General features: G+C 46.5%; 1 protein-coding gene across 1 annotated transcript; it reads right to left on the bottom strand.

Moving 5' to 3' along the window:
* Window positions 1-509: 509 nt before the first annotated feature.
* LOC124020437 (transmembrane protein 26-like) lies at window positions 510-21,560 on the bottom strand. The gene is made up of 6 exons (XM_046335676.1): window positions 21,334-21,560; window positions 21,132-21,228; window positions 20,498-20,587; window positions 19,095-19,303; window positions 16,277-16,356; window positions 510-1,114 (listed from the first exon to the last, which is right to left on the bottom strand). The coding sequence occupies exons 1-6, from the start codon at window positions 21,519-21,521 to the stop codon at window positions 852-854; spliced, it is 927 nt and encodes a 308-aa protein (XP_046191632.1). The 5' UTR covers window positions 21,522-21,560; the 3' UTR covers window positions 510-851.
* Between the last annotated feature and the right edge of the window lie 2,302 nt (window positions 21,561-23,862).

Consider the following 23,862-nt stretch of genomic DNA (forward strand, 5'->3'; position numbering starts at 1 on the left):
AGACACCTCTGCTGTCAGCCCTCTACCACCCTAACCCAGAGATATTTATCAGTTCAGACAGACACCTCTGCTGTCAGCCCTCTACCACCCTAACCCAGAGATATTTATCAGTTCAGACAGACACCTCTGCTGTCAGCCCTCTACCACCCTAACCCAGAGATATTTATCAGTTCAGACAGACACCTCTGCTGTCAGCCCTCTACCACCCTAACCCAGAGATATTTATCAGTTCATACAGACACCTCTGCTGTCAGCCCTCTACCACCCTAACCCAGAGATATTTATCAGTTCATACAGACACCTCTGCTGTCAGCCCTCTACCACCCTAACCCAGAGATATTTATCAGTTCAGACACCTCTGCTGTCAGCCCTCTACCACCCTAACCCAGAGATATTTATCAGTTCAGACAGACACCTCTGCTGTCAGCCCTCTACCACCCTAACCCAGAGATATTTATCAGTTCAGACAGACACCTCTGCTGTCAGCCCTCTACCACCCTAACCCAGAGATATTTATCAGTTCGCAGGAGAGCAAAAACAGTGTTTCCAACGGCGCAGTTTATTCATAAAAACAGAACAATCAATAAATGGTACAAAAACCCGCCGCACACCAGCATAACGTGCACAAGCACATACAAACATAATCCCGGACAAGGACATGGGGGGAACAGAGGGTTAAATAAACAACATGTAATGTAGTGGAATTGAAACCAGGTGTGTGGAAAGACAAGACAAAAAACAAATGGAAAATGGATCGGCGATGGCTAGAAGACCAGTGACGTCGATCGCCGAACGTCGCCCGAACAAGGAGAGGGACCGACTTCTGAGGAAGTCGTGACAATAACCCCAGATCAACCTGAAGCCTTGTAGTCGCAGTAGATGGCAAACAGACGGTAGAAGTTCAGAATGACCACCAGGAAGTTCTTGATGGCGAAGAAGATGAGCATCTGGTGTATGACCTGGAAGTAGAGGATGAGGGTGAGGCGGACCACCAGGAAGGGTCCGTCCTGAACGAAGAGGCTCTCCACCATGCTCCAGATATCTGTCCTTAGTCTGGCCAGCAGAGACACACCCTGGTCCCCCTCTGAATATTCATCAGGTCTGGAGGTAGACACTGGGGATAGAAGAGACATTGGTCAGCTGGTCTTGTGGGATAAGTTAGTGACATTGAAATCCAGAATCTGTGTCTAAATATCGCCACATACATAAATACTGACTGAATAAAATAAATATAAATATATTTGCAGTTGGGTCCCAAGAAATTCTGGTGGAAAATATTGCCATTACCATAATTCCCTGTATAACAGAACAAGCAGAAATTTGTATTCTGTAGCACAAACTCAAAAAAGTTCTGGAGAATAAGAGCACCTCCTCCCAGCTGTCCACTGCACTGAGGCTAGGAAACACTGTAAAGTCCACGGAGAATAAGAGCACCTCCTCCCAGCTGCCCACTGCACTGAGGCTAGGAAACACTGTAAAGTCCATGGAGAATAAGAACACCTCCTCCCAGCTGCCCACTGCACTGAGGCTAGGAAACACTGTAAAGTCCATGGAGAATAAGAGCACCTCCTCCCAGCTGCCCACTGCACTGAGGCTAGGAAACACTGTAAAGTCCATGGAGAATAAGAACACCTCCTCCCAGCTGCCCACTGCACTGAGGCTAGGAAACACTGTAAAGTCCACGGAGAATAAGAGCACCTCCTCCCAGCTGCCCACTGCACTGAGGCTAGGAAACACTGTAAAGTCCATGGAGAATAAGAACACCTCCTCCCAGCTGCCCACTGCACTGAGGCTAGGAAACACTGTAAAGTCCATGGAGAATAAGAGCACCTCCTCCCAGCTGCCCACTGCACTGAGGCTAGGAAACACTGTAAAGTCCATGGAGAATAAGAACACCTCCTCCCAGCTGCCCACTGCTCTGAGGCTAGGAAACACTGTAAAGTCCATGGAGAATAAGAGCACCTCCTCCCAGCTGCCCACTGCTCTGAGGCTAGGAAACACTGTAAAGTCCATGGAGAATAAGAACACCTCCTCCCAGCTGCCCACTGCTCTGAGGCTAGGAAACACTGTAAAGTCCATGGAGAATAAGAGCACCTCCTCCCAGCTGCCCACTGCTCTGAGGCTAGGAAACACTGTAAAGTCCATGGAGAATAAGAGCACCTCCTCCCAGCTGCCCACTGCACTGAGGCTAGGAAACACTGTAAAGTCCATGGAGAATAAGAGCACCTCCTCCCAGCTGCCCACTGCACTGAGGCTAGGAAACACTGTAAAGTCCATGGAGAATAAGAGCACCTCCTCCCAGCTGCCCACTGCACTGAGGCTAGGAAACACTGTAAAGTTCTGGAGAATAAGAGCACCTCCTCCCAGCTGCCCACTGCACTGAGGCTAGGAAACACTGTAAAGTTCTGGAGAATAAGAGCATCTCCTCCCAGCTGCCCACTGCACTGAGGCTAGGAAACACTGTAAAGTCCATGGAGAATAAGAGCACCTCCTCCCAGCTGCCCACTGCTCTGAGGCTAGGAAACACTGTAAAGTCCATGGAGAATAAGAGCACCTCCTCCCAGCTGCCCACTGCTCTGAGGCTAGGAAACACTGTAAAGTTCATGGAGAATAAGAGCACCTCCACCCAGCTGCCCACTGCACTGAGGCTAGGAAACACTGTAAAGTCCATGGAGAATAAGAGCACCTCCTCCCAGCTGCCCACTGCACTGAGGCTAGGAAACACTGTAAAGTCCATGGAGAATAAGAGCACCTCCTCCCAGCTGCCCACTGCACTGAGGCTAGGAAACACTGTAAAGTCCATGGAGAATAAGAGCACCTCCTCCCAGCTGCCCACTGCACTGAGGCTAGGAAACACTGTAAAGTCCATGGAGAATAAGAACACCACCTCCCAGCTGCCCACTGCTCTGAGGCTAGGAAACACTGTAAAGTCCATGGAGAATAAGAACACCTCCTCCCAGCTGCCCACTGCTCTGAGGCTAGGAAACACTGTAAAGTCCATGGAGAATAAGAACACCTCCTCCCAGCTGCCCACTGCTCTGAGGCTAGGAAACACTGTAAAGTCCATGGAGAATAAGAGCACCTCCTCCCAGCTGCCCACTTCTCTGAGGCTAGGAAACACTGTAAAGTCCATGGAGAATAAGAGCACCTCCTCCCAGCTGCCCACTGCACTGAGGCTAGGAAACACTGTAAAGTCCATGGAGAATAAGAACACCTCCTCCCAGCTGCCCACTGCTCTGAGGCTAGGAAACACTGTAAAGTCCATGGAGAATAAGAACACCTCCTCCCAGCTGCCCACTGCACTGAGGCTAGGAAACACTGTAAAGACCATGGAGAATAAGAACACCTCCTCCCAGCTGCCCACTGCTCTGAGGCTAGGAAACACTGTAAAGACCATGGAGAATAAGAACACCTCCTCCCAGCTGCCCACTGCACTGAGGCTAGGAAACACTGTAAAGACCATGGAGAATAAGAACACCTCCTCCCAGCTGCCCACTGCACTGAGGCTAGGAAACACTGTAAAGACCATGGAGAATAAGAACACCTCCTCCCAGCTGCCCACTGCACTGAGGCTAGGAAACACTGTAAAGTTCTGGAGAATAAGAGCACCTCCTCCCAGCTGCCCACTGCTCTGAGGCTAGGAAACACTGTAAAGTCCATGGAGAATAAGAGCATCTCCTCCCAGCTGCCCACTGCTCTGAGGCTAGGAAACACTGTAAAGTCCATGGAGAATAAGAACACCTCCTCCCAGCTGCCCACTGCACTGAGGCTAGGAAACACTGTAAAGACCATGGAGAATAAGAGCATCTCCTCCCAGCTGCCCACTGCTCTGAGGCTAGGAAACACTGTAAAGTCCATGGAGAATAAGAACACCTCCTCCCAGCTGCCCACTGCACTGAGGCTAGGAAACACTGTAAAGTCCATGGAGAATAAGAACACCTCCTCCCAGCTGCCCACTGCACTGAGGCTAGGAAACACTGTAAAGTCCATGGAGAATAAGAACACCTCCTCCCAGCTGCCCACTGCTCTGAGGCTAGGAAACACTGTAAAGACCATGGAGAATAAGAACACCTCCTCCCAGCTGCCCACTGCTCTGAGGCTAGGAAACACTGTAAAGTCCATGGAGAATAAGAACACCTCCTCCCAGCTGCCCACTGCACTGAGGCTAGGAAACACTGTAAAGTCCATGGAGAATAAGAGCACCTCCTCCCAGCTGCCCACTGCACTGAGGCTAGGAAACACTGTAAAGTCCATGGAGAATAAGAGCACCTCCTCCCAGCTGCCCACTGCACTGAGGCTAGGAAACACTGTTACCACCGATAAATCCACAATAATTGAGAATTTCAATAAGCATTTCTCTACGGCTGGCCATGCTTTCCACCTGGCTACTCCTACCCCGGTCAACAGCACTGCACCCCCAACAGCAACTCGCCCATGCCTTCCCCATTTCTCCTTCTCCCAAATCCAGTCAGCTGATGTTCTGAAAGAGCTGCAAAATCTGGACCACTACAAATCAGCCGGGCTAGACAATCTGGACCCCCTCTTTCTAAAATTATCTGCCAAAATTGTTGCAACCCCTATTACTAGCCTGTTCAACCTCTCTTTCGTATCGTGTGAGATTCCCAAAGATTGGAAAACTTCCGTGGTCATCCTCCTCTTCAAAAGGGGGAGACACTCTAGACACAAACTGCTACTGACCTATATCTATTCTACCCTGCCTTTCTAAGGTCTTTGAAAGCCAAGTTAACAAACAGATTACTGACCATTTCGAATCTCACTGTACCTTCTCCGCTATGCAATCTGGTTTCAGAGCTGGTCATGGGTGCACCTCAGCCACACTCAAGGTACTAAAAGATATCAGAACCGCCATCGATAAGAGACATTACTGTGCAGCCGTATTCATCAACCTGGCCAAGGCTTTCGACTCATTTACAAAATAGCCTCCAATACTCTACTCAGCAAATTGGATGCAGTCTATCACAGTGCCATCCGTTTTGTCACCAAAGCCTCATATACTACCCACCACTGCGACCTGTATGCTCTCGTTGGCTGGCCCTCACTACATACTCGTCGCCAAACCCACTGGCTCCAGGTCATCTACAAGTCTCTGCTAGCTAAAGCCCCACCTTATCTGAGCTCACTGGTCACCATAGCAGCACCCACCCATAGCACGTGCTCCAGCAGGTATATCTCCCTGGTCACCCCCAAAGCCAATTCTTCCTTTGGCCGCCTCTCCTTCCAGTTCTCTGCTGCCAATGACTGGAACGAACTGCAAAATCTGAAGCTGGAGACTCTTACCTCCCTCACTGACTTTAAGCGCCAGTTGTCAGAGCAGCTCACAGTTCCCTGCACATGTACGTAGCTTATCTGTAAATAGCCCTTCCAATCTACCTCATGCCCATACTGTATTTATTTATTTATCTTTCTCCTTTACTGTCATGTTTTGTCTTATATTGTCTTGTCATTTTGCTTTCCCTTCTGTTCGTTTTCCCCCTGCTGGTCTTTTTAGGTTCGTTCCCTTTTTTCTCTCTCCCTCCCTCTCTCTCTTCTCTCTATCGTTCCGTTCCTGCTCCCAGCTGTTCCTATTCCCCTAATCAATCATTTAGTCGTTCCACACCTGTTCCCTATCTTTTCCTCTGATTAGAGTCCCTATTTCTCCCCTTGTCTTCCGTTTCTGTCCTGTCGGATCCTTGTATATTGTTCACCGTGCTGTGTCTTTGTCTCGCCCTGTCGTGTCGTGTTTCCCTCAGATGCTGCGTGGTGAGCAGGTGTCTGAGTCTGCTACGGTCAGTGCCTTCCCGAGGCAACCTACAGTTTATGGTCGAGTCTCCAGTCTGTCCTCGTCATTACGAGTGGAATTGTTTTTTATGCTTTGTTTACCGCTCCGATTTGTCTAGGAGTATTGCATATTTCCTTTACTGGAATAAAGACTCTGTTTTCGCCAAGTCGCTTTTGGGTCCTCATTCACCTGCATAACAGAAGGATCCGACCAAAGAATGGACCCAGCGACTACAGACGCTCGTAACACTGCCGTCGAGATCCAAGGAGCCATGCTCGGCAGACACGAGCAGGAATTGTCTGCTGCTCGTCATGCCGTGGAGAACCTGGCCGCTCAGGTTTCCGACCTCTCTGGACAGTTCCAGAGTCTTCGTCTCGTGCCACCTGTTACTTCCTGGTCAGCCGAGCCTCCGGAACCTAGGGTTAATAACCCACCTTGTTACTCCGGGCAGCCCACGGAGTGCCGCTCCTTTCTCACCCAGTGTGATATTGTGTTCTCTCTCCAACCCAACACATACTCTAGAGAGAGAGCTCGGGTTGCTTACGTCATATCACTCCTTACTGGCCGGGCTCGAGAGTGGGGCACAGCTATCTGGGAGGCAAGGGCTGATTGTTCTAACAATTACCAGAACTTTAAAGAGGAGATGATTCGGGTTTATGACCGTTCAGTTTTTGGTAGGGAGGCTTCTAGGGCCCTGGCTTCCCTATGCCAAGGTGATCGATCCATAACGGATTACTCAATAGAGTTTCGCACTCTTGCTGCCTCTAGTGACTGGAACGAGCCGGCGTTGCTCGCTCGTTTTCTGGAGGGACTCCACGCAGTGGTTAAAGATGAGATTCTCTCCCGGGAGGTTCCTACCAGTGTGGACTCTTTGATTGCTCTCGCCATCCGCATAGAACGACGGGTAGATCTTCGTCACCAAGCTCGTGGAAGAGAGCTCGCGTTAACGGTGTTTCCCTGCTCCGCATCGCAACCATCTCCCTCCTCTGGCTCAGAGACTGAGCCCATGCAGCTGGGAGGTATTCGCATCTCGACTAAGGAGAGGGAACGGAGGATCACCAACCGCCTGTGCCTCTATTGCGGACTTGCTGGACATTTTGTCAATTCATGTCCAGTAAAGCCAGAGCTCATCAGTAAGCGGAGGGCTACTGGTGAGCGCTACTACTCAGGTCTCTCCATCTAGATCCTGTACTACTATGTCGGTCCATCTACGCTGGACCGGTTCGGGTGCTACATGCAGTGCCTTGATAGACTCTGGGGCTGAGGGTTGTTTTATGGACGAAGCATGGGCTCGGAAACATGACATTCCTTTCAGACAGTTAGACAAGCCTACGCCCATGTTCGCCTTAGATGGTAGTCATCTTCCCAGTATCAGATATGAGACACTACCTTTAACCCTCACAGTATCTGGTAACCACAGTGAAACTATTTCTTTTTTGATTTTTCGTTCACCTTTTACACCTGTTGTTTTGGGTCATCCCTGGCTAGTATGTCATAATCCTTCTATTAATTGGTCTAGTAATTCTATCCAATCCTGGAACGTTTCTTGTCATGTGAAGTGTTTAATGTCTGGTATCCCTCCCGTTTCTTCTGTCCCCACTTCTCAGGAGGAACCTGGCGATTTGACAGGAGTGCCGGAGGCATATCATGATCTGCGCACGGTCTTCAGTCGGTCCCGAGCCAACTCCCTTCCTCCTCACCGGTCGTATGATTGTAGTATTGATCTCCTTCCGGGGACCACTCCTCCTCGGGGTAGACTATACTCTCTGTCGGCTCCCGAACGTAAGGCTCTCGAGGATTATTTGTCTGTGTCTCTTGACGCCGGTACCGTTGTGCCTTCTTCCTCTCCGGCCGGGCGGGGTTTTTTTTGTTAAGAAGAAGGACGGTACTCTGCGCCCCTGCGTGGATTATCGAGGGCTGAATGACATAACGGTTAAGAATCGTTATCCGCTTCCCCTTATGTCATCAGCCTTCGAGATTCTGCAGGGAGCCAGGTGCTTTACTAAGTTGGACCTTCGTAACGCTTACCATCTCGTGCGCATCAGAGAGGGGGACGAGTGGAAAACGGCGTTTAACACTCCGTTAGGGCATTTTGAGTACCGGGTTCTGCCGTTTGGTCTCGCCAATGCGCCAGCTGTTTTTCAGGCATTAGTTAATGATGTTCTGAGAGACATGCTGAACATCTTTGTTTTTGTCTACCTTGACGATATCCTGATTTTTTCACCGTCACTCGAGATTCATGTTCAGCACGTTCGACGTGTACTCCAGCGCCTTTTAGAGAATTGTCTCTACGTGAAGGCTGAGAAGTGCTCTTTTCATGTCTCCTCCGTTACTTTTCTCGGTTCTGTTATTTCCGCTGAAGGCATTCAGATGGATTCCGCTAAGGTCCAAGCTGTCAGTGAGTGGCCCGTTCCAAGGTCACGTGTCGAGTTGCAGCGCTTTCTAGGTTTCGCTAATTTCTATCGGCGTTTCATTCGTAATTTCGGTCAAGTTGCTGCCCCTCTCACAGCTCTTACTTCTGTCAAGACGTGTTTTAAGTGGTCCGGTTCCGCCCAGGGAGCTTTTGATCTTCTAAAAGAACGTTTTACGTCCGCTCCTATCCTCGTTACTCCTGACGTCACTAGACAATTCATTGTCGAGGTTGACGCTTCAGAGGTAGGCGTGGGAGCCATTCTATCCCAGCGCTTCCAGTCTGACGATAAGGTTCATCCTTGCGCTTATTTTTCTCATCGCCTGTCGCCATCTGAACGCAACTATGATGTGGGTAACCGCGAACTGCTCGCCATCCGCTTAGCCCTAGGCGAATGGCGACAGTGGTTGGAGGGGCGACCGTTCCTTTTGTCGTTTGGACAGACCATAAGAACCTTGAGTACATCCGTTCTGCCAAACGACTTAATGCTCATCAAGCTCGTTGGGCGTTGTTTTTCGCTCGTTTCGAGTTTGTGATTTCTTACCGTCCGGGTAGTAAGAACACCAAGCCTGATGCCTTATCCCGTCTTTTTAGTTCTTCTGTGGCTTCTACTGATCCCGAGGGGATTCTTCCTTATGGGCGTGTTGTCGGGTTGACAGTCTGGGGAATTGAAAGACAGGTTAAGCAAGCACTCACGCACACTGCGTCGCCGCGCGCTTGTCCTAGTAACCTTCTTTTCGTTCCTGTTTCTACTCGTCTGGCTGTTCTTCAGTGGGCTCACTCTGCCAAGTTAGCTGGTCATCCCGGCGTTCGAGGTACTCTTGCTTCTATTCGCCAGCGCTTTTGGTGGCCTACTCAGGAGCGTGACACGCGCCGTTTCGTGGCTGCTTGTTCGGACTGCGCGCAGACTAAGTCAGGTAACTCTCCTCCTGCCGGTCGTCTCAGACCGCTTCCCATTCCTTCTCGACCATGGTCTCACATCGCCCTAGACTTCATTACCGGTCTGCCTTTGTCTGCGGGGAAGACTGTGATTCTTACGGTTGTCGATAGGTTCTCTAAGGCGGCACATTTCATTCCCCTCGCTAAACTTCCTTCCGCTAAGGAGACGGCACAAATCATCATCGAGAATGTGTTCAGAATTCATGGCCTCCCGTTAGACGCCGTTTCAGACAGAGGCCCGCAATTCACGTCACAGTTTTGGAGGGAGTTCTGTCGTTTGATTGGTGCGTCTGTCAGTCTCTCTTCCGGGTTTCATCCCCAGTCTAACGGTCAAGCAGAGAGGGCCAATCAGACGATTGGTCGCATACTACGCAGCCTTTCTTTCAGAAACCCTGCGTCTTGGGCAGAACAGCTCCCCTGGGCAGAATACGCTCACAACTTGCTTCCTTCGTCTGCTACCGGGTTATCTCCGTTTCAGACTAGTCTGGGTTACCAGCCTCCTCTGTTCTCATCCCAGCTTGCCGAGTCCAGCGTTCCCTCCGCTCAGCGTTTGTCCAACGTTGTGAGCGCACCTGGAGGAGGGTGAGGTCTGCACTTTGCCGTTACAGGGCACAGACTGTGAGAGCCGCCAATAAACGTAGGATTAAGAGTCCTAGGTATTGTTGCGGCCAGAGAGTGTGGCTTTCCACTCGCAACCTTCCTCTTACGACAGCTTCTCGTAAGTTGACTCCGCGGTTCATTGGTCCGTTCCGTGTCTCCCAGGTCGTCAATCCTGTCGCTGTGCGACTGCTTCTTCCGCGACATCTTCGTCGCGTCCATCCTGTCTTCCATGTCTCCTGTGTCAAGCCCTTTCTTCGCACCCCGTTCGTCTTCCCTCCCCCCCTCCCGTCCTTGTCGAGAGCGCACCTATTTACAAGGTACGTAGGATCATGGACATGCGTTCTCGGGGACGGGGTCACCAATACTTAGTGGATTGGGAGGGTTACGGTCCTGAGGAGAGGAGTTGGGTTCCGTCTCGGGACGTGCTGGACCGTTCGCTGATTGATGATTTCCTCCGTTGCCGCCAGGATTCCTCCTCGAGTGCGCCAGGAGGCGCTCGGTGAGTGGGGGGGTACTGTCATGTTTTGTCTTATATTGTCTTGTCATTTTGCTTTCCCTTCTGTTCGTTTTCCCCCTGCTGGTCTTTTTAGGTTCGTTCCCTTTTTTCTCTCTCCCTCCCTCTCTCTCTTCTCTCTATCGTTCCGTTCCTGCTCCCAGCTGTTCCTATTCCCCTAATCAATCATTTAGTCGTTCCACACCTGTTCCCTATCTTTTCCTCTGATTAGAGTCCCTATTTCTCCCCTTGTCTTCCGTTTCTGTCCTGTCGGATCCTTGTATATTGTTCACCGTGCTGTGTCTTTGTCTCGCCCTGTCGTGTCGTGTTTCCCTCAGATGCTGCGTGGTGAGCAGGTGTCTGAGTCTGCTACGGTCAGTGCCTTCCCGAGGCAACCTACAGTTTATGGTCGAGTCTCCAGTCTGTCCTCGTCATTACGAGTGGAATTGTTTTTTATGCTTTGTTTACCGCTCCGATTTGTCTAGGAGTATTGCATATTTCCTTTACTGGAATAAAGACTCTGTTTTCGCCAAGTCGCTTTTGGGTCCTCATTCACCTGCATAACATTTACACCCCATTATCTCTACTTGCACATTCATCTTCTGCACATCCTACCATTCCAGTGTTTAATTTCTATATTGTAATTACTTCGCCACCATGGCCTATTTATTGCCTTACCTCCCTAATCTTACCTCATTTGCACATGCTGTATATAGATTTTTGTACTGTATTATTGACTGTATGTTTGTTTATTCCATGTGTAACTCTGTGTTGTTGTTTGTGTCAAACTGCTTTGCTTTATCTTGGCCAGGTTGCAGTTGCAAATGAGAACTTGTTCTCAACTAGCCTACCTGGTTAAATAAAGGTGAAATAAAAATGTTTAAAAAAATAACATCATGGTTACCGTAATCACCTGTATAACAGAGCAATAACATCATGGTTACTGTAATCACCTGTATAACAGAGCAATAACATCATGGTTACTGTAATCACCTGTATAACAGAGCAATAACATCATGGTTACCGTAATCACCTGTATAACAGAGCAATAACATTATGGTTACCATAATTCACCATGAACATGGTGAAGCCCCAAAATTGCCCTCGCTAGAAGCATGTGTTTCAGACATAAATAAGGAAGTGGATGGCTGCAAACTTTCTACTATTAAACTCGGACAAAACAGAGATGCTTGTTCTAGGTCCCAAGAAACAAAGAGATCTTCTGTTGAATCTGACAATTAATCTTGCTGGTTGTACAGTCGTCTCAAATAAAACTGTGAAGGACCTCGGCGTTACTCTGGACCCTGATCTCTCTTTTGAAGAACATATCAAGACCATTTTAAGGACAGCTTTTTTCCATCTACGTAACATTGCAAAAATCAGAAACTTTCTGTCCAAAAATTATGCAGAAAAATTCATCCATGCTTTTGTCACTTCCAGGTTAGACTACTGCAATGCTCTACTTTCCAGCTACCCGGATAAAGCACTAAATAAACTTCAGTTAGTGCTAAATACGGCTGCTAGAATCCTGACTAGAACCAAAAAATTTGATCATATTACTCCAGTGCTAGCGTCTCTACACTGGCTTCCTGTTAAGGCAAGGGCTGATTTCTAGGTTTTACTGCTAACCTACAAAGCATTACATGGGCTTGCTCCTACCTATCTCTCTGATTTGGTCCTGCCGTACATACCTACACGTACGCTACGGTCACAAGACGCAGGCCTCCTAATTGTCCCTAGAATTTCTAAGCAAACAGCTGGAGGCAGGGCTTTCTCCTATAGAGCTCCATTTTTATGGAATGGTCTGCCTACCCATGTAAGAGACGCAAACTCGGTCTCAACCTTTAAGTCTTTACTGAAGACTCATCTCTTCAGTGGGTCATATGATTGAGTGTAGTCTGGCCCAGGAGTGGGAAGGTGAACGGAAAGGCTCTGGAACAACGAACCGCCCTTGCTGTCGTCTGCCTGGCCGAATCCCCTCTTTCCACCAGGATTCTCTGCCTCTAACCCTATTACAGGGGCTGAGTCACTGGCTTACTGGGGCTCTTTCATACCGTCCCTGGAAGGGGTGCGTCACCTGAGTGGGTTGATTCACTGATGTGGTCATCCTGTCTGGGTTGGCGCCCCCCCCTTGGGTTGTGCCGTGGCGGAGATCTTTGTGGGCTATACTCGGCCTTGTCTCAGGATGGTAAGTTGGTGGTTGAAGATATCCCTCTAGTGGTGTGGGGGCTGTGCTATGGCAAAGTGGGTGGGGTTATATCCTTCCTGTTTTGCCCTGTCCTGGGGTGTCATCGGATGGGGCCACAGTGTCTCCTGACCACTCCTGTCTCAACCTCCAGTATTTATGCTGCAGTAGTTTATGTGTCGGGGTCAGTTTGTTATATCTGGAGTACTTCTCCTGTCTTATCCGGTGTCCTGTGTGAATTTAAGTATGCTCTCTCTAATTCTCTCTTTCTCTCTTTCTTTCTCTCTCTTGGAGGACCTGAGCCCGAGGACCATGCCTCAGGACTACCTGACATGATGACTCCTTGCTGTCCCCAGTCCACCTGGCCGTGCTGCTGCTCCAGTTTCAACTGTTCTGCCTGTGATTATTATTATTTGACCATGCTGGTCATTTATGAACATTTGAACATCTTGGCCATGTTCTGTTATAATCTCCACCCGGCACAGCCAGTAGAGGACTGGCCACCCCACATAGCCTGGTTCCTCTCTATGTTTCTTCCTAGGTTTTGGCCTTTCTAGGGAGTTTTTCCTAGCCACCGTGCTTCTACACCTGCATTGCTTGCTATTTGGGGTTTTAGGCTGGGTTTCTGTACAGCACTTTAAGATATCAGCTGATGTACGAGGGGCTATATAAATAAATTTGATTTGATTTGATTTTGATCATTCCCTGTAGAACAGAGCAATAACATTATGGTTACCGTAATTCCCTGTATAACAGAGCAATACCATTAAGGTTACTGTAATTCCCTGTATATCAGAGCAATAACATGATGGTTACTGTAATTCCCTGTATAAGAGAGCAATAACATTATGGTTACCGTAATTCCCTGTATAACAGAGCAATAACATTATGGTTACCGTAATTCCCTGTATAACAGAGCAATAACATTATGGTTACCATAATTCACCATGAACATGGTGAAGCCCCAAAATTGCCCTCGCTAGAAGCATGTGTTTCAGACATAAATAAGGAAGTGGATGGCTGCAAACTTTCTACTATTAAACTCGGACAAAACAGAGATGCTTGTTCTAGGTCCCAAGAAACAAAGAGATCTTCTGTTGAATCTGACAATTAATCTTGCTGGTTGTACAGTCGTCTCAAATAAAACTGTGAAGGACCTCGGCGTTACTCTGGACCCTGATCTCTCTTTTGAAGAACATATCAAGACCATTTTAAGGACAGCTTTTTCCATCTACGTAACATTGCAAAAATCAGAAACTTTCTGTCCAAAAATTATGCAGAAAAATTCATCCATGCTTTTGTCACTTCCAGGTTAGACTACTGCAATGCTCTACTTTCCAGCTACCCGGATAAAGCACTAAATAAACTTCAGTTAGTGCTAAATACGGCTGCTAGAATCCTGACTAGAACCAAAAAATTTGATCATATTACTCCAGTGCTAGCGTCTCTACACTGGCTTCCTGTTAAGGCAAGGGCTGATTTCTAGGTTTTACTGCTAACCTACAAAGCATTACATGGGCTTGCTCCTACCTATCTCTCTGATTTGGTCCTGCCGTACATACCTACACGTACGCTACGGTCACAAGACGCAGGCCTCCTAATTGTCCCTAGAATTTCTAAGCAAACAGCTGGAGGCAGGGCTTTCTCCTATAGAGCTCCATTTTTATGGAATGGTCTGCCTACCCATGTAAGAGACGCAAACTCGGTCTCAACCTTTAAGTCTTTACTGAAGACTCATCTCTTCAGTGGGTCATATGATTGAGTGTAGTCTGGCCCAGGAGTGGGAAGGTGAACGGAAAGGCTCTGGAACAACGAACCGCCCTTGCTGTCGTCTGCCTGGCCGAATCCCCTCTTTCCACCAGGATTCTCTGCCTCTAACCCTATTACAGGGGCTGAGTCACTGGCTTACTGGGGCTCTTTCATACCGTCCCTGGAAGGGGTGCGTCACCTGAGTGGGTTGATTCACTGATGTGGTCATCCTGTCTGGGTTGGCGCCCCCTTGGGTTGTGCCGTGGCGGAGATCTTTGTGGGCTATACTCGGCCTTGTCTCAGGATGGTAAGTTGGTGGTTGAAGATATCCCTCTAGTGGTGTGGGGGCTGTGCTATGGCAAAGTGGGTGGGGTTATATCCTTCCTGTTTTGCCCTGTCCTGGGGTGTCATCGGATGGGGCCACAGTGTCTCCTGACCACTCCTGTCTCAACCTCCAGTATTTATGCTGCAGTAGTTTATGTGTCGGGGGGTCAGTTTGTTATATCTGGAGTACTTCTCCTGTCTTATCCGGTGTCCTGTGTGAATTTAAGTATGCTCTCTCTAATTCTCTCTTTCTCTCTTTCTTTCTCTCTCTTGGAGGACCTGAGCCCGAGGACCATGCCTCAGGACTACCTGACATGATGACTCCTTGCTGTCCCCAGTCCACCTGGCCGTGCTGCTGCTCCAGTTTCAACTGTTCTGCCTGTGATTATTATTATTTGACCATGCTGGTCATTTATGAACATTTGAACATCTTGGCCATGTTCTGTTATAATCTCCACCCGGCACAGCCAGTAGAGGACTGGCCACCCCACATAGCCTGGTTCCTCTCTATGTTTCTTCCTAGGTTTTGGCCTTTCTAGGGAGTTTTTCCTAGCCACCGTGCTTCTACACCTGCATTGCTTGCTATTTGGGGTTTTAGGCTGGGTTTCTGTACAGCACTTTAAGATATCAGCTGATGTACGAGGGGCTATATAAATAAATTTGATTTGATTTGATTTTGATCATTCCCTGTAGAACAGAGCAATAACATTATGGTTACCGTAATTCCCTGTATAACAGAGCAATACCATTAAGGTTACTGTAATTCCCTGTATATCAGAGCAATAACATGATGGTTACTGTAATTCCCTGTATAAGAGAGCAATAACATTATGGTTACCGTAATTCCCTGTATAACAGAGCAATAACATTATGGTTACCGTAATTCCCTGTATAACAGAGCAATAACATTATGGTTACCGTAATTCCCTGTATAACAGAGCAATAACATTATGGTTACCGTAATTCCCTGTATAACACAGCAATAACATTATGGTTACCGTAATTCCCTGTATAACACAGCAATAACATTATGGTTACCGTAATTCCCTGTATAACACAGCAATAACATTATGGTTACTGTAATTCCCTGTATAACAGAGCAATAACATTATGGTTACCGTAATTCCCTGTATAACACAGCAATAACATTATGGTTACCATAATTCCCTGTATAACAGAGCAATAACATTATGGTTACCGTAATTCCCTGTATAACACAGCAATAACATTATGGTTACCGTAATTCCCTGTATAACACAGCAATAACATTATGGTTACTGTAATTCCCTGTATAACACAGCAATAACATTATGGTTACCGTAATTCCCTGTATAACACAGCAATAACATTATGGTTACCGTAATTCCCTGTATAACAGAGCAATAACATTATGGTTACCGTAATTCCCTGTATAACAGAGCAATAACATTATGGTTACCGTAATTCCCTGTATAACACAGAAATAACATTATGGTTACCGTAATTCCCTGTATAACAGAGCAATAACATTATGGTTACCGTAATTCCCTGTATTTCACAGAAATAACATTATGGTTACCGTAATTCCCTGTATAACAGAGCAATAACATTATGGTTACCGTAATTCTCTGTATAACACAGCAATAACATTATGGTTACCGTAATCACCTGTATAACAGAGCAATAACATTATGGTTACCGTAATTCTCTGTATAACACAGCAATACCATTATGGTTACCATAATTCCCTGTATAACAGTACAATAACATGATGGTTACCGTAACCATAAGAAGAGCCAGGATAGAAACACACAGTACCTGATAGGTGGAGAGGAAACTGGAACATACTCCACGTCCAGACTCCGAGGATGACGTACACCATGCTGGGACTGCTGTCCCTGTGGGAGACATGGTTTAACATTGGTAAGGGAAGCTGCAGAAACATTCACATGTATGTTTATCTGCACTGGTACTATAGCCTGGGTCCAGTCTGTTTCTGTTCATTATGGAATTGTCATGGTACTATAGCCTGGGTCCAGTCTGTTTCTGTTCATGGTACTATAGCCTGGGTCCCGTCTGTTTCTGGTCATGGTACTATAGCCTGGGTCCAGTCTGTTTCTGGTCATGGTACTGTAGCCTGGGTCCAGTCTGTTTCTGGTCATGGTACTGTAGCCTGGGTCCAGTCTGTTTCTGTTCCTAATGGAATTGTCATGGTACTGTAGCCTGGGTCCAGTCTGTTTCTGTTCATTATGGAATTGTCATGGTACTGTTTCCTGGGTCCAGTCTGTTTCTGTTCCTAATGGAATTGTCATGGTACTATAGCCTGGGTCCAGTCTGTTTCTGGTCATGGTACTGTAGCCTGGGTCCAGTCTGTTTCTGTTCATTATGGAATTGTCATGGTACTGTAGCCTGGGTCCCGTCTGTTTCTGTTCGTTATGGAATTGTCATGGTACTGTAGCCTGGGTCCAGTCTGTTTCTGTTCCTATTGGAATTGTCATGGTACTATAGCCTGGGTCCAGTCTGTTTCTGTTCCTATTGGAATTGTCATGGTACTATAGCCTGGGTCCAGTCTGTTTCTGATCATTATGGAATTGTCATGGTACTGTAGCCTGGGTCCAGTCTGTTTCTGTTCATTATGGAATTGTCATGGTACTATAGCCTGGGTCCAGTCTGTTTCTGTTCATTATGGAATTGTCATGGTACTATAGCCTGGGTCCAGTCTGTTTCTGTTCATTATGGAATTGTCATGGTACTGTAGCCTGGGTCCAGTCTGTTTCTGTTCATTATGGAATTGTCATGGTACTGTAGCCTGGGTCCAGTCTGTTTCTGTTCATTATGAAATTGTCATGGTACTGTAGCCTGGGTCCAGTCTGTTTCTGTTCATTATGGAATTGTCATGGTACTGTAGCCTGGGTCCAGTCTGTTTCTGTTCTTTATGGAATTGTCATGGTACTGTAGCCTGGGTCCAGTCTGTTTCTGTTCATTATGAAATTGTCATGGTACTGTAGCCTGGGTCCAGTCTGTTTCTGTTCCTATTGGAATTGTCATGGTACTGTAGCCTGGGTCCAGTCTGTTTCTGTTCATTATGGAATTGTCATGGTACTATAGCCTGGGTCCAGTCTGTTTCTGTTCATGGTACTATAGCCTGGGTCCAGTCTGTTTCTGTTCATTATGGAATTGTCATGGTACTGTAGCCTGGGTCCAGTCTGTTTCTGTTCATTATGGAATTGTCATGGTACTGTAGCCTGGGTCCAGTCTGTTTCTGTTCATTATGGAATTGTCATGGTATTATAGCCTGGGTCCAGTCTGTTTCTGTTCATTATGGAATTGTCATGCCAAGAGTGCAGAAACAGACTGGCACTCAGGCTACATATAATGTCTACTGACTTAAAATATCTACATCAGAAAGTATTTCTGAGGTTAAGGGTTAGGGGTCGGGGTTAAGGGACTCACTTGACATTAGACAGTATCTCAGAGGTTAGGGTTAGGGGTTAGAGGTCAGGGACTCACTTGACATCCAACAGTGTCTCTGAGGTGAACTCCAGGATGTCAGGTTATGGTTAGGGTTTAGGGGTTAGAGGTCAGGGACCTACTTGACATCCAACAGTGTCTCTGAGGTGAACTCCAGGATGTCAGGTTATGGTTAGGGTTTAGGGGTTAGGGGTTAGAGGTCAGGGACCTACTTGACATCCAACAGTGTCTCTGAGGTGAACTCCAGGATGTCAGGTTATGGTTAGGGGTTAGGGTTAGGGGTTAGAGGTCAGGGACCTACTTGACATCCAACAGTGTCTCTGAGGTGAACTCCAGGATGTCAGGTTATGTTTAGGGGTTAGGGGTTAGAGGTCAGGGACCTACTTGACATCCAACAGTGTCTCTGAGGTGAACTCCAGGATGTCAGGTTATGGTTAGGGTTTAGGGGTTAGGGGTTAGGGGTTAGAGGTCAGGGACCTACTTGACATCCAACAGTGTCTCTGAGGTGAACTCCAGGATGTCAGGTTATGGTTAGGGGTTAGAGGTCAGGGACCTACTTGACATCCAACAGTGTCTCTGAGGTGAACTCCAGGATGTCAGGTTATGGTTAGGGTTTAGGGGTTAGAGGTCAGGGACCTACTTGACATCCAACAGTGTCTCTGAGGTGAACTCCAGGATGTCAGGTTATGTTTAGGGGTTAGGGGTTAGAGGTCAGGGACCTACTTGACATCCAACAGTGTCTCTGAGGTGAACTCCAGGATGTCAGGTTATGGTTAGGGGTTAGGGGTTAGAGGTCAGGGACCTACTTGACATCCAACAGTGTCTCTGAGGTGAACTCCAGGATGTCAGGTTATGGTTAGGGGTTAGGGGTTAGAGGTTAGAGGTCAGGGACCTACTTGACATCCAACAGTGTCTCTGAGGTGAACTCCAGGATGTCAGGTTATGGTTAGGGGTTAGGGTTAGGGGTTAGAGGTCAGGGACCTACTTGACATCCAACAGTGTCTCTGAGGTGAACTCCAGGATGTCAGGTTATGGTTAGGGGTTAGGGGTTAGAGGTCAGGGACCTACTTGACATCCAACAGTGTCTCCGAGGTGAACTCCAGGATGTCAGGTTATGGTTAGGGTTTAGGGGTTAGGGGTTAGGGGTTAGAGGTCAGGGACCTACTTGACATCCAACAGTGTCTCTGAGGTGAACTCCAGGATGTCAGCGGCAGTGCCTACGAAGATGAGGAGGAGCTGAGACAGTTCATCCCTGGTCACCCCTCCTGCAACAGGGAGCAGCCACTTCCCTATGACCAGCAGGATCAACAGGGTCTGGTGCAGGGCCAGGATCCAGTCGTTAGCGCACACTGACGACAACAGAGATACTGAACCCTGTTGGGCCAAGCAGAGAGACACATAGTGGTTAGTATAACTGATTAGAGGTTATTAATGACTAGGTAACTCCAACCAGAGAGACACATAGTGGTTAGTATTACTGATTAGAGGTTATTAATGACTAGGTAACTCCAACCAGAGAGACACATAGTGGTTAGTATAACTGATTAGAGGTTATTAATGACTAGGTAACTCCAACCAGAGAGACACATAGTGGTTAGTATAACTGATTAGAGGTTATTAATGACTAGGTAACTCCAACCAGAGAGACACATAGTGGTTAGTATTACTGATTAGAGGTTATTAATGACTAGGTAACTCCAACCAGAGAGACACATAGTGGTTAGTATAACTGATTAGAGGTTATTAATGACTAGGTAACTCCAACCAGAGAGACACATAGTGGTTAGTATAACTGATTAGAGGTTATTAATGACTAGGTAACTCCAACCAGAGAGACACATAGTGGTTAGTATAACTGATTAGAGGTTATTAATGACTAGGTAACTCCAACCAGAGAGACACATAGTGGTTAGTATAACTGATTAGAGGTTATTAATGACTAGGTAACTCCAACCAGAGAGACACATAGTGGTTAGTATAACTGATTAGAGGTTATTAATGACTAGGTAACTCCAACCAGAGAGACACATAGTGGTTAGTATAACTGATTAGAGGTTATTAATGACTAGGTAACTCCAACCAGAGAGACACATAGTGGTTAGTATAACTGATTAGAGGTTATTAATGACTAGGTAACTCCAACCAGAGAGACACATAGTGGTTAGTATAACTGATTAGAGGTTATTAATGACTAGGTAACTCCAACCAGTGTTGTTATTATTAAAGATCAGTATCTCAAAATCTCCTTAAAAACATGAATGAATGTTTTCTAAGAGGTTAAGGGAGAGCCCAGTTCAGGCCAGGGGAGGGTACTACAGCCAGCAGCAGTCTGCCACATGAATAAAAGTCCTGTATGACGAAGCTTGTAATAGTTTTTATTAAGGGTTGTTTAGTTAAAAAACAACTTCTGTAGATCTATTTTAGTTATAAAAAGTCTGAGCTCACAATAAAGTCTTTGAGGTGCACCAGCAGCATTACCAAACAAACTGGTGTTAAAGGCAGCCTCTGTCTCGACAGGCCTGTAGGAAAAACCTGCAGGACACAGGAAACACTGTGGCTTCTGCCCACCTGGAGTAACGTCTCGCTGCCATTGGTGGAATTCCCTCTCCACATGTTTAACAGGCTCTTTATGTTTTCAGATGAATCCAGTTTGTCACACTGAGGATGAACAGACATACAGTACATGAGTTAAATTCATACGATACTATGTGTTCTAGCCTACAGTATGGACAATAGAAAAGAAACAGCATCATTTACACACAGTACATGATTACATTCACCATCATTTACACACAGTACATGATTACATTCACCATCATTTACACACAGTACATGATTACATTCACCATCATTTACACAGAGTACATGATTACATTCACCATCATTTACACACAGTACATGATTTCATTCACCATCATTTACACACAGTACATGATTACATTCACCATCATTTACACACAGTACATGATTATATTCACCATCATTTACACACAGTACATGATTACATTCACCATCATTTACACACAGTACAGTATAAGATTACATTCACCATCATTTACACACAGTACATGATTTCATACACCATCATTTACACAGAGTATATGATTTCCGCTCATTATGCAAGTTACAAATAAATGTACAACTAAAGTGAATTAATAAATGATTAAAAATCCTAAATAAAACAGAAGACCAAAGTCCTTACCCTGGAATCAGTAGCTTTGTTCTGCTGATGATGTAACTCTAGAATCCATAGAGATGGAATGATACTGATGAGGAACAGGAAGATGGCAGGAGAAAACCTGGAGACACGGAAAGATAACATGAAAAGGTATTAAAAACAAACAGTCAAGGCTACTAAACTTGAAGAAAAAGTCATTTCACAGTTCTATGTTATTTAGATTTACCATTTATAATCCTGTAATTGTTTTCTCTTCAGGGTTAAAATCATCTCGACCACCAGAGGAAGATAAAGGATCGTCAAGAACCAATAAAGAGCATTATTCTTAACCCAGACCACCCTCCATACTCCTATCAGAGAGATGAGGAGGAATAGCGACCGGGTAACAACCGCACAGATAAACTTCAATATCATCTTTTTGTCTGGGTCGGAGAAATACTATACAACTCCAGCTGCCTCATTAACGGGGCATGCTTCTAGTCTGCTCGCTGTCAGCCACTTCAACACACTGTTGAAAAAGTGACCGTTTAGGCACGCCTCTGTTATGGGTGTAAGATGGCACAGTGATGCCATCTGTTGGTAAATGTTCATTACCCTCAACTCTTGTGTTTTACCGGGGTGCTTGAGATACCCGGATGTGTTGTCATGTACTGAATAAGAGTGGTTACTCGCATCAATGCCTCTGTCTCGTCATTTAATGTTCAAACAGCCTCCGCACAACGAATACCCAATGGGTGCTGCCGGTGGCAAAATGCTGCGCTTGACGCGCGACATTGTGTAACAGTATAATTTTAAACAGTCCCCTCGCCCATACCCGGGCGCGAACCTTCTGCACACATCAACAACAGTCACCCACGAAGCGTCGTTACCCATCGCTCCACAAAAGCCGCGGCCCTTGCAGAGCAAGGGGAACTACTACTTCAAGGTCTCAGAGCAAGGGGAACTACTACTTCAAGGTCTCAGAGCAAGTGACGTAACCGATTGAAACGCTATTTAGCGCACACCGCTAACTAAGCTAGCCGTTTCACATCCGTTACAATTGCAAAGCAATTAGTTGAGTAAAATTAAATGTTACATGTTTAAGGGAGTTGCATGTAGGAAGTATTATTATACGGTGCATTCGGAAACTATTCAGACCAGTTTCTACATTTTGTTACGTTACAGCCTTATTCTAAAATTGATACAATTCTTTTTTTTTCTCATCAATCCACACTATACCCCATGATCACAAATCGAAAACAAATGTATAAAAAATGAACACATAAATACCTTATTTACATTAGTATTCAGACCTTTGACTACAGACTCAAAATTGAGCTCAGCTGCATCCTGTTTCCATTGATCATCCTTGAGATGTTTCTACAACTTGATTGTCCAACTGGTAAATTCAATTGATTGGTCATGATCTGGAAAGGCACACACCTGTCTATATAATGTTCCACAGTTGACAGTGCAAGTCAGAGCAAACCCCCCCCCCAATAATAATTTTAAACTACATTGTTGGCTAGAGGCTCGTAAGTAAGCATTTTACTGTAAGGTTATATTCGGCGCATGTGACTTATACAATTGGATTTGATGGGGCAGTGTGATGGCGATTGCATTGTCTGTAATGCACGAACACGTCTCATAAAAGTCATGATGTTTTTGTTTGGTTAGCTTTTGGAAATTGTAGAAATAAAAACATTTCCCTCTTCAGAAGTTCCAACTAGGCAGGCTAACGTTAGTTAGTTAATTTGCTAGGTATTATACAGTAGGCGTATATTCAACCATGCTGGTCATTTATGAACATTTGAACATCTTGGCCACGTTCTGTTATAATCTCCACCCGGCACAGCCAGAAGAGGACTGGCCACCCCTGTCATGCAGGTGAAGGAGGACCCAAACGCGACTTAACAGAAACAGAGTTTATTAATGCTCAAAACCAAATAACTGAAATCCTCTAGATAGTAGAGGGGAAAACAACTGGAGAAGCGGCCACAGACTGCAGGTCGCTTCGGGTAGGCGCAGGCCGTAGTCCACTGAGACACCTGCTCACACGCAGCGTCTGAAGAAGGCACAAAACACGACAGGACAGGGTGATACACAATCACGGCAAAAAACACGACAGGACAGGGCGAAACGCAATAACAGCATGGAATACAAAACAAGGAACCGACCGCACAGGAACGGAACACAAAGGAATAAATAGGGAGTCTAATCAGGGGAAAGGATCGGGAACAGGTGTGGGAAGGCTAAATGATGATTAGGGGAATAGGAACAGCTGGGAGCAGGAACGGAACGACAGAGAGAAGAGAGAGCGAGAGAGTGAAAGGGGGGGAGGGGGAGAGAGAGGGATAGAACCAAACAAGACCAGCAGAGGGAAACGAATAGCATGGGGAGCACAGGGACAAGACATGACAATAAATGACAAACATGACAACCCCACATATGCTCTCTCTAATTCTCTCTTTCTTTCTCTCTCTCTCGGAGGACCTGAGCCCTAGGACCGTGCCCCAGGACTACCTGACATGATGGCTCCTTGCTGTCCCCAGTCCACCTGACTGTGCTGCTGCTCCAGTTTCAACTGTTCTGCCTTATTATTATTTGACCATGCTGGTCATTTATGAACATTTGAACATCTTGGTCATGTTCTGTTATAATCTCTACCCGGCACAGCCAGAAGAGGACTGGCCACCCCACATAGCCTGGTTCCTCTCTAGGTTTCTTCCTAGGTTTTGGCCTTTCTAGGGAGTTTTTCCTAGCCACCGTGCTTTTA

Source organism: Oncorhynchus gorbuscha, unplaced genomic scaffold (assembly GCF_021184085.1).
Source record: "Oncorhynchus gorbuscha isolate QuinsamMale2020 ecotype Even-year unplaced genomic scaffold, OgorEven_v1.0 Un_scaffold_818, whole genome shotgun sequence".
Lineage (NCBI taxonomy): Eukaryota > Metazoa > Chordata > Actinopteri > Salmoniformes > Salmonidae > Oncorhynchus > Oncorhynchus gorbuscha.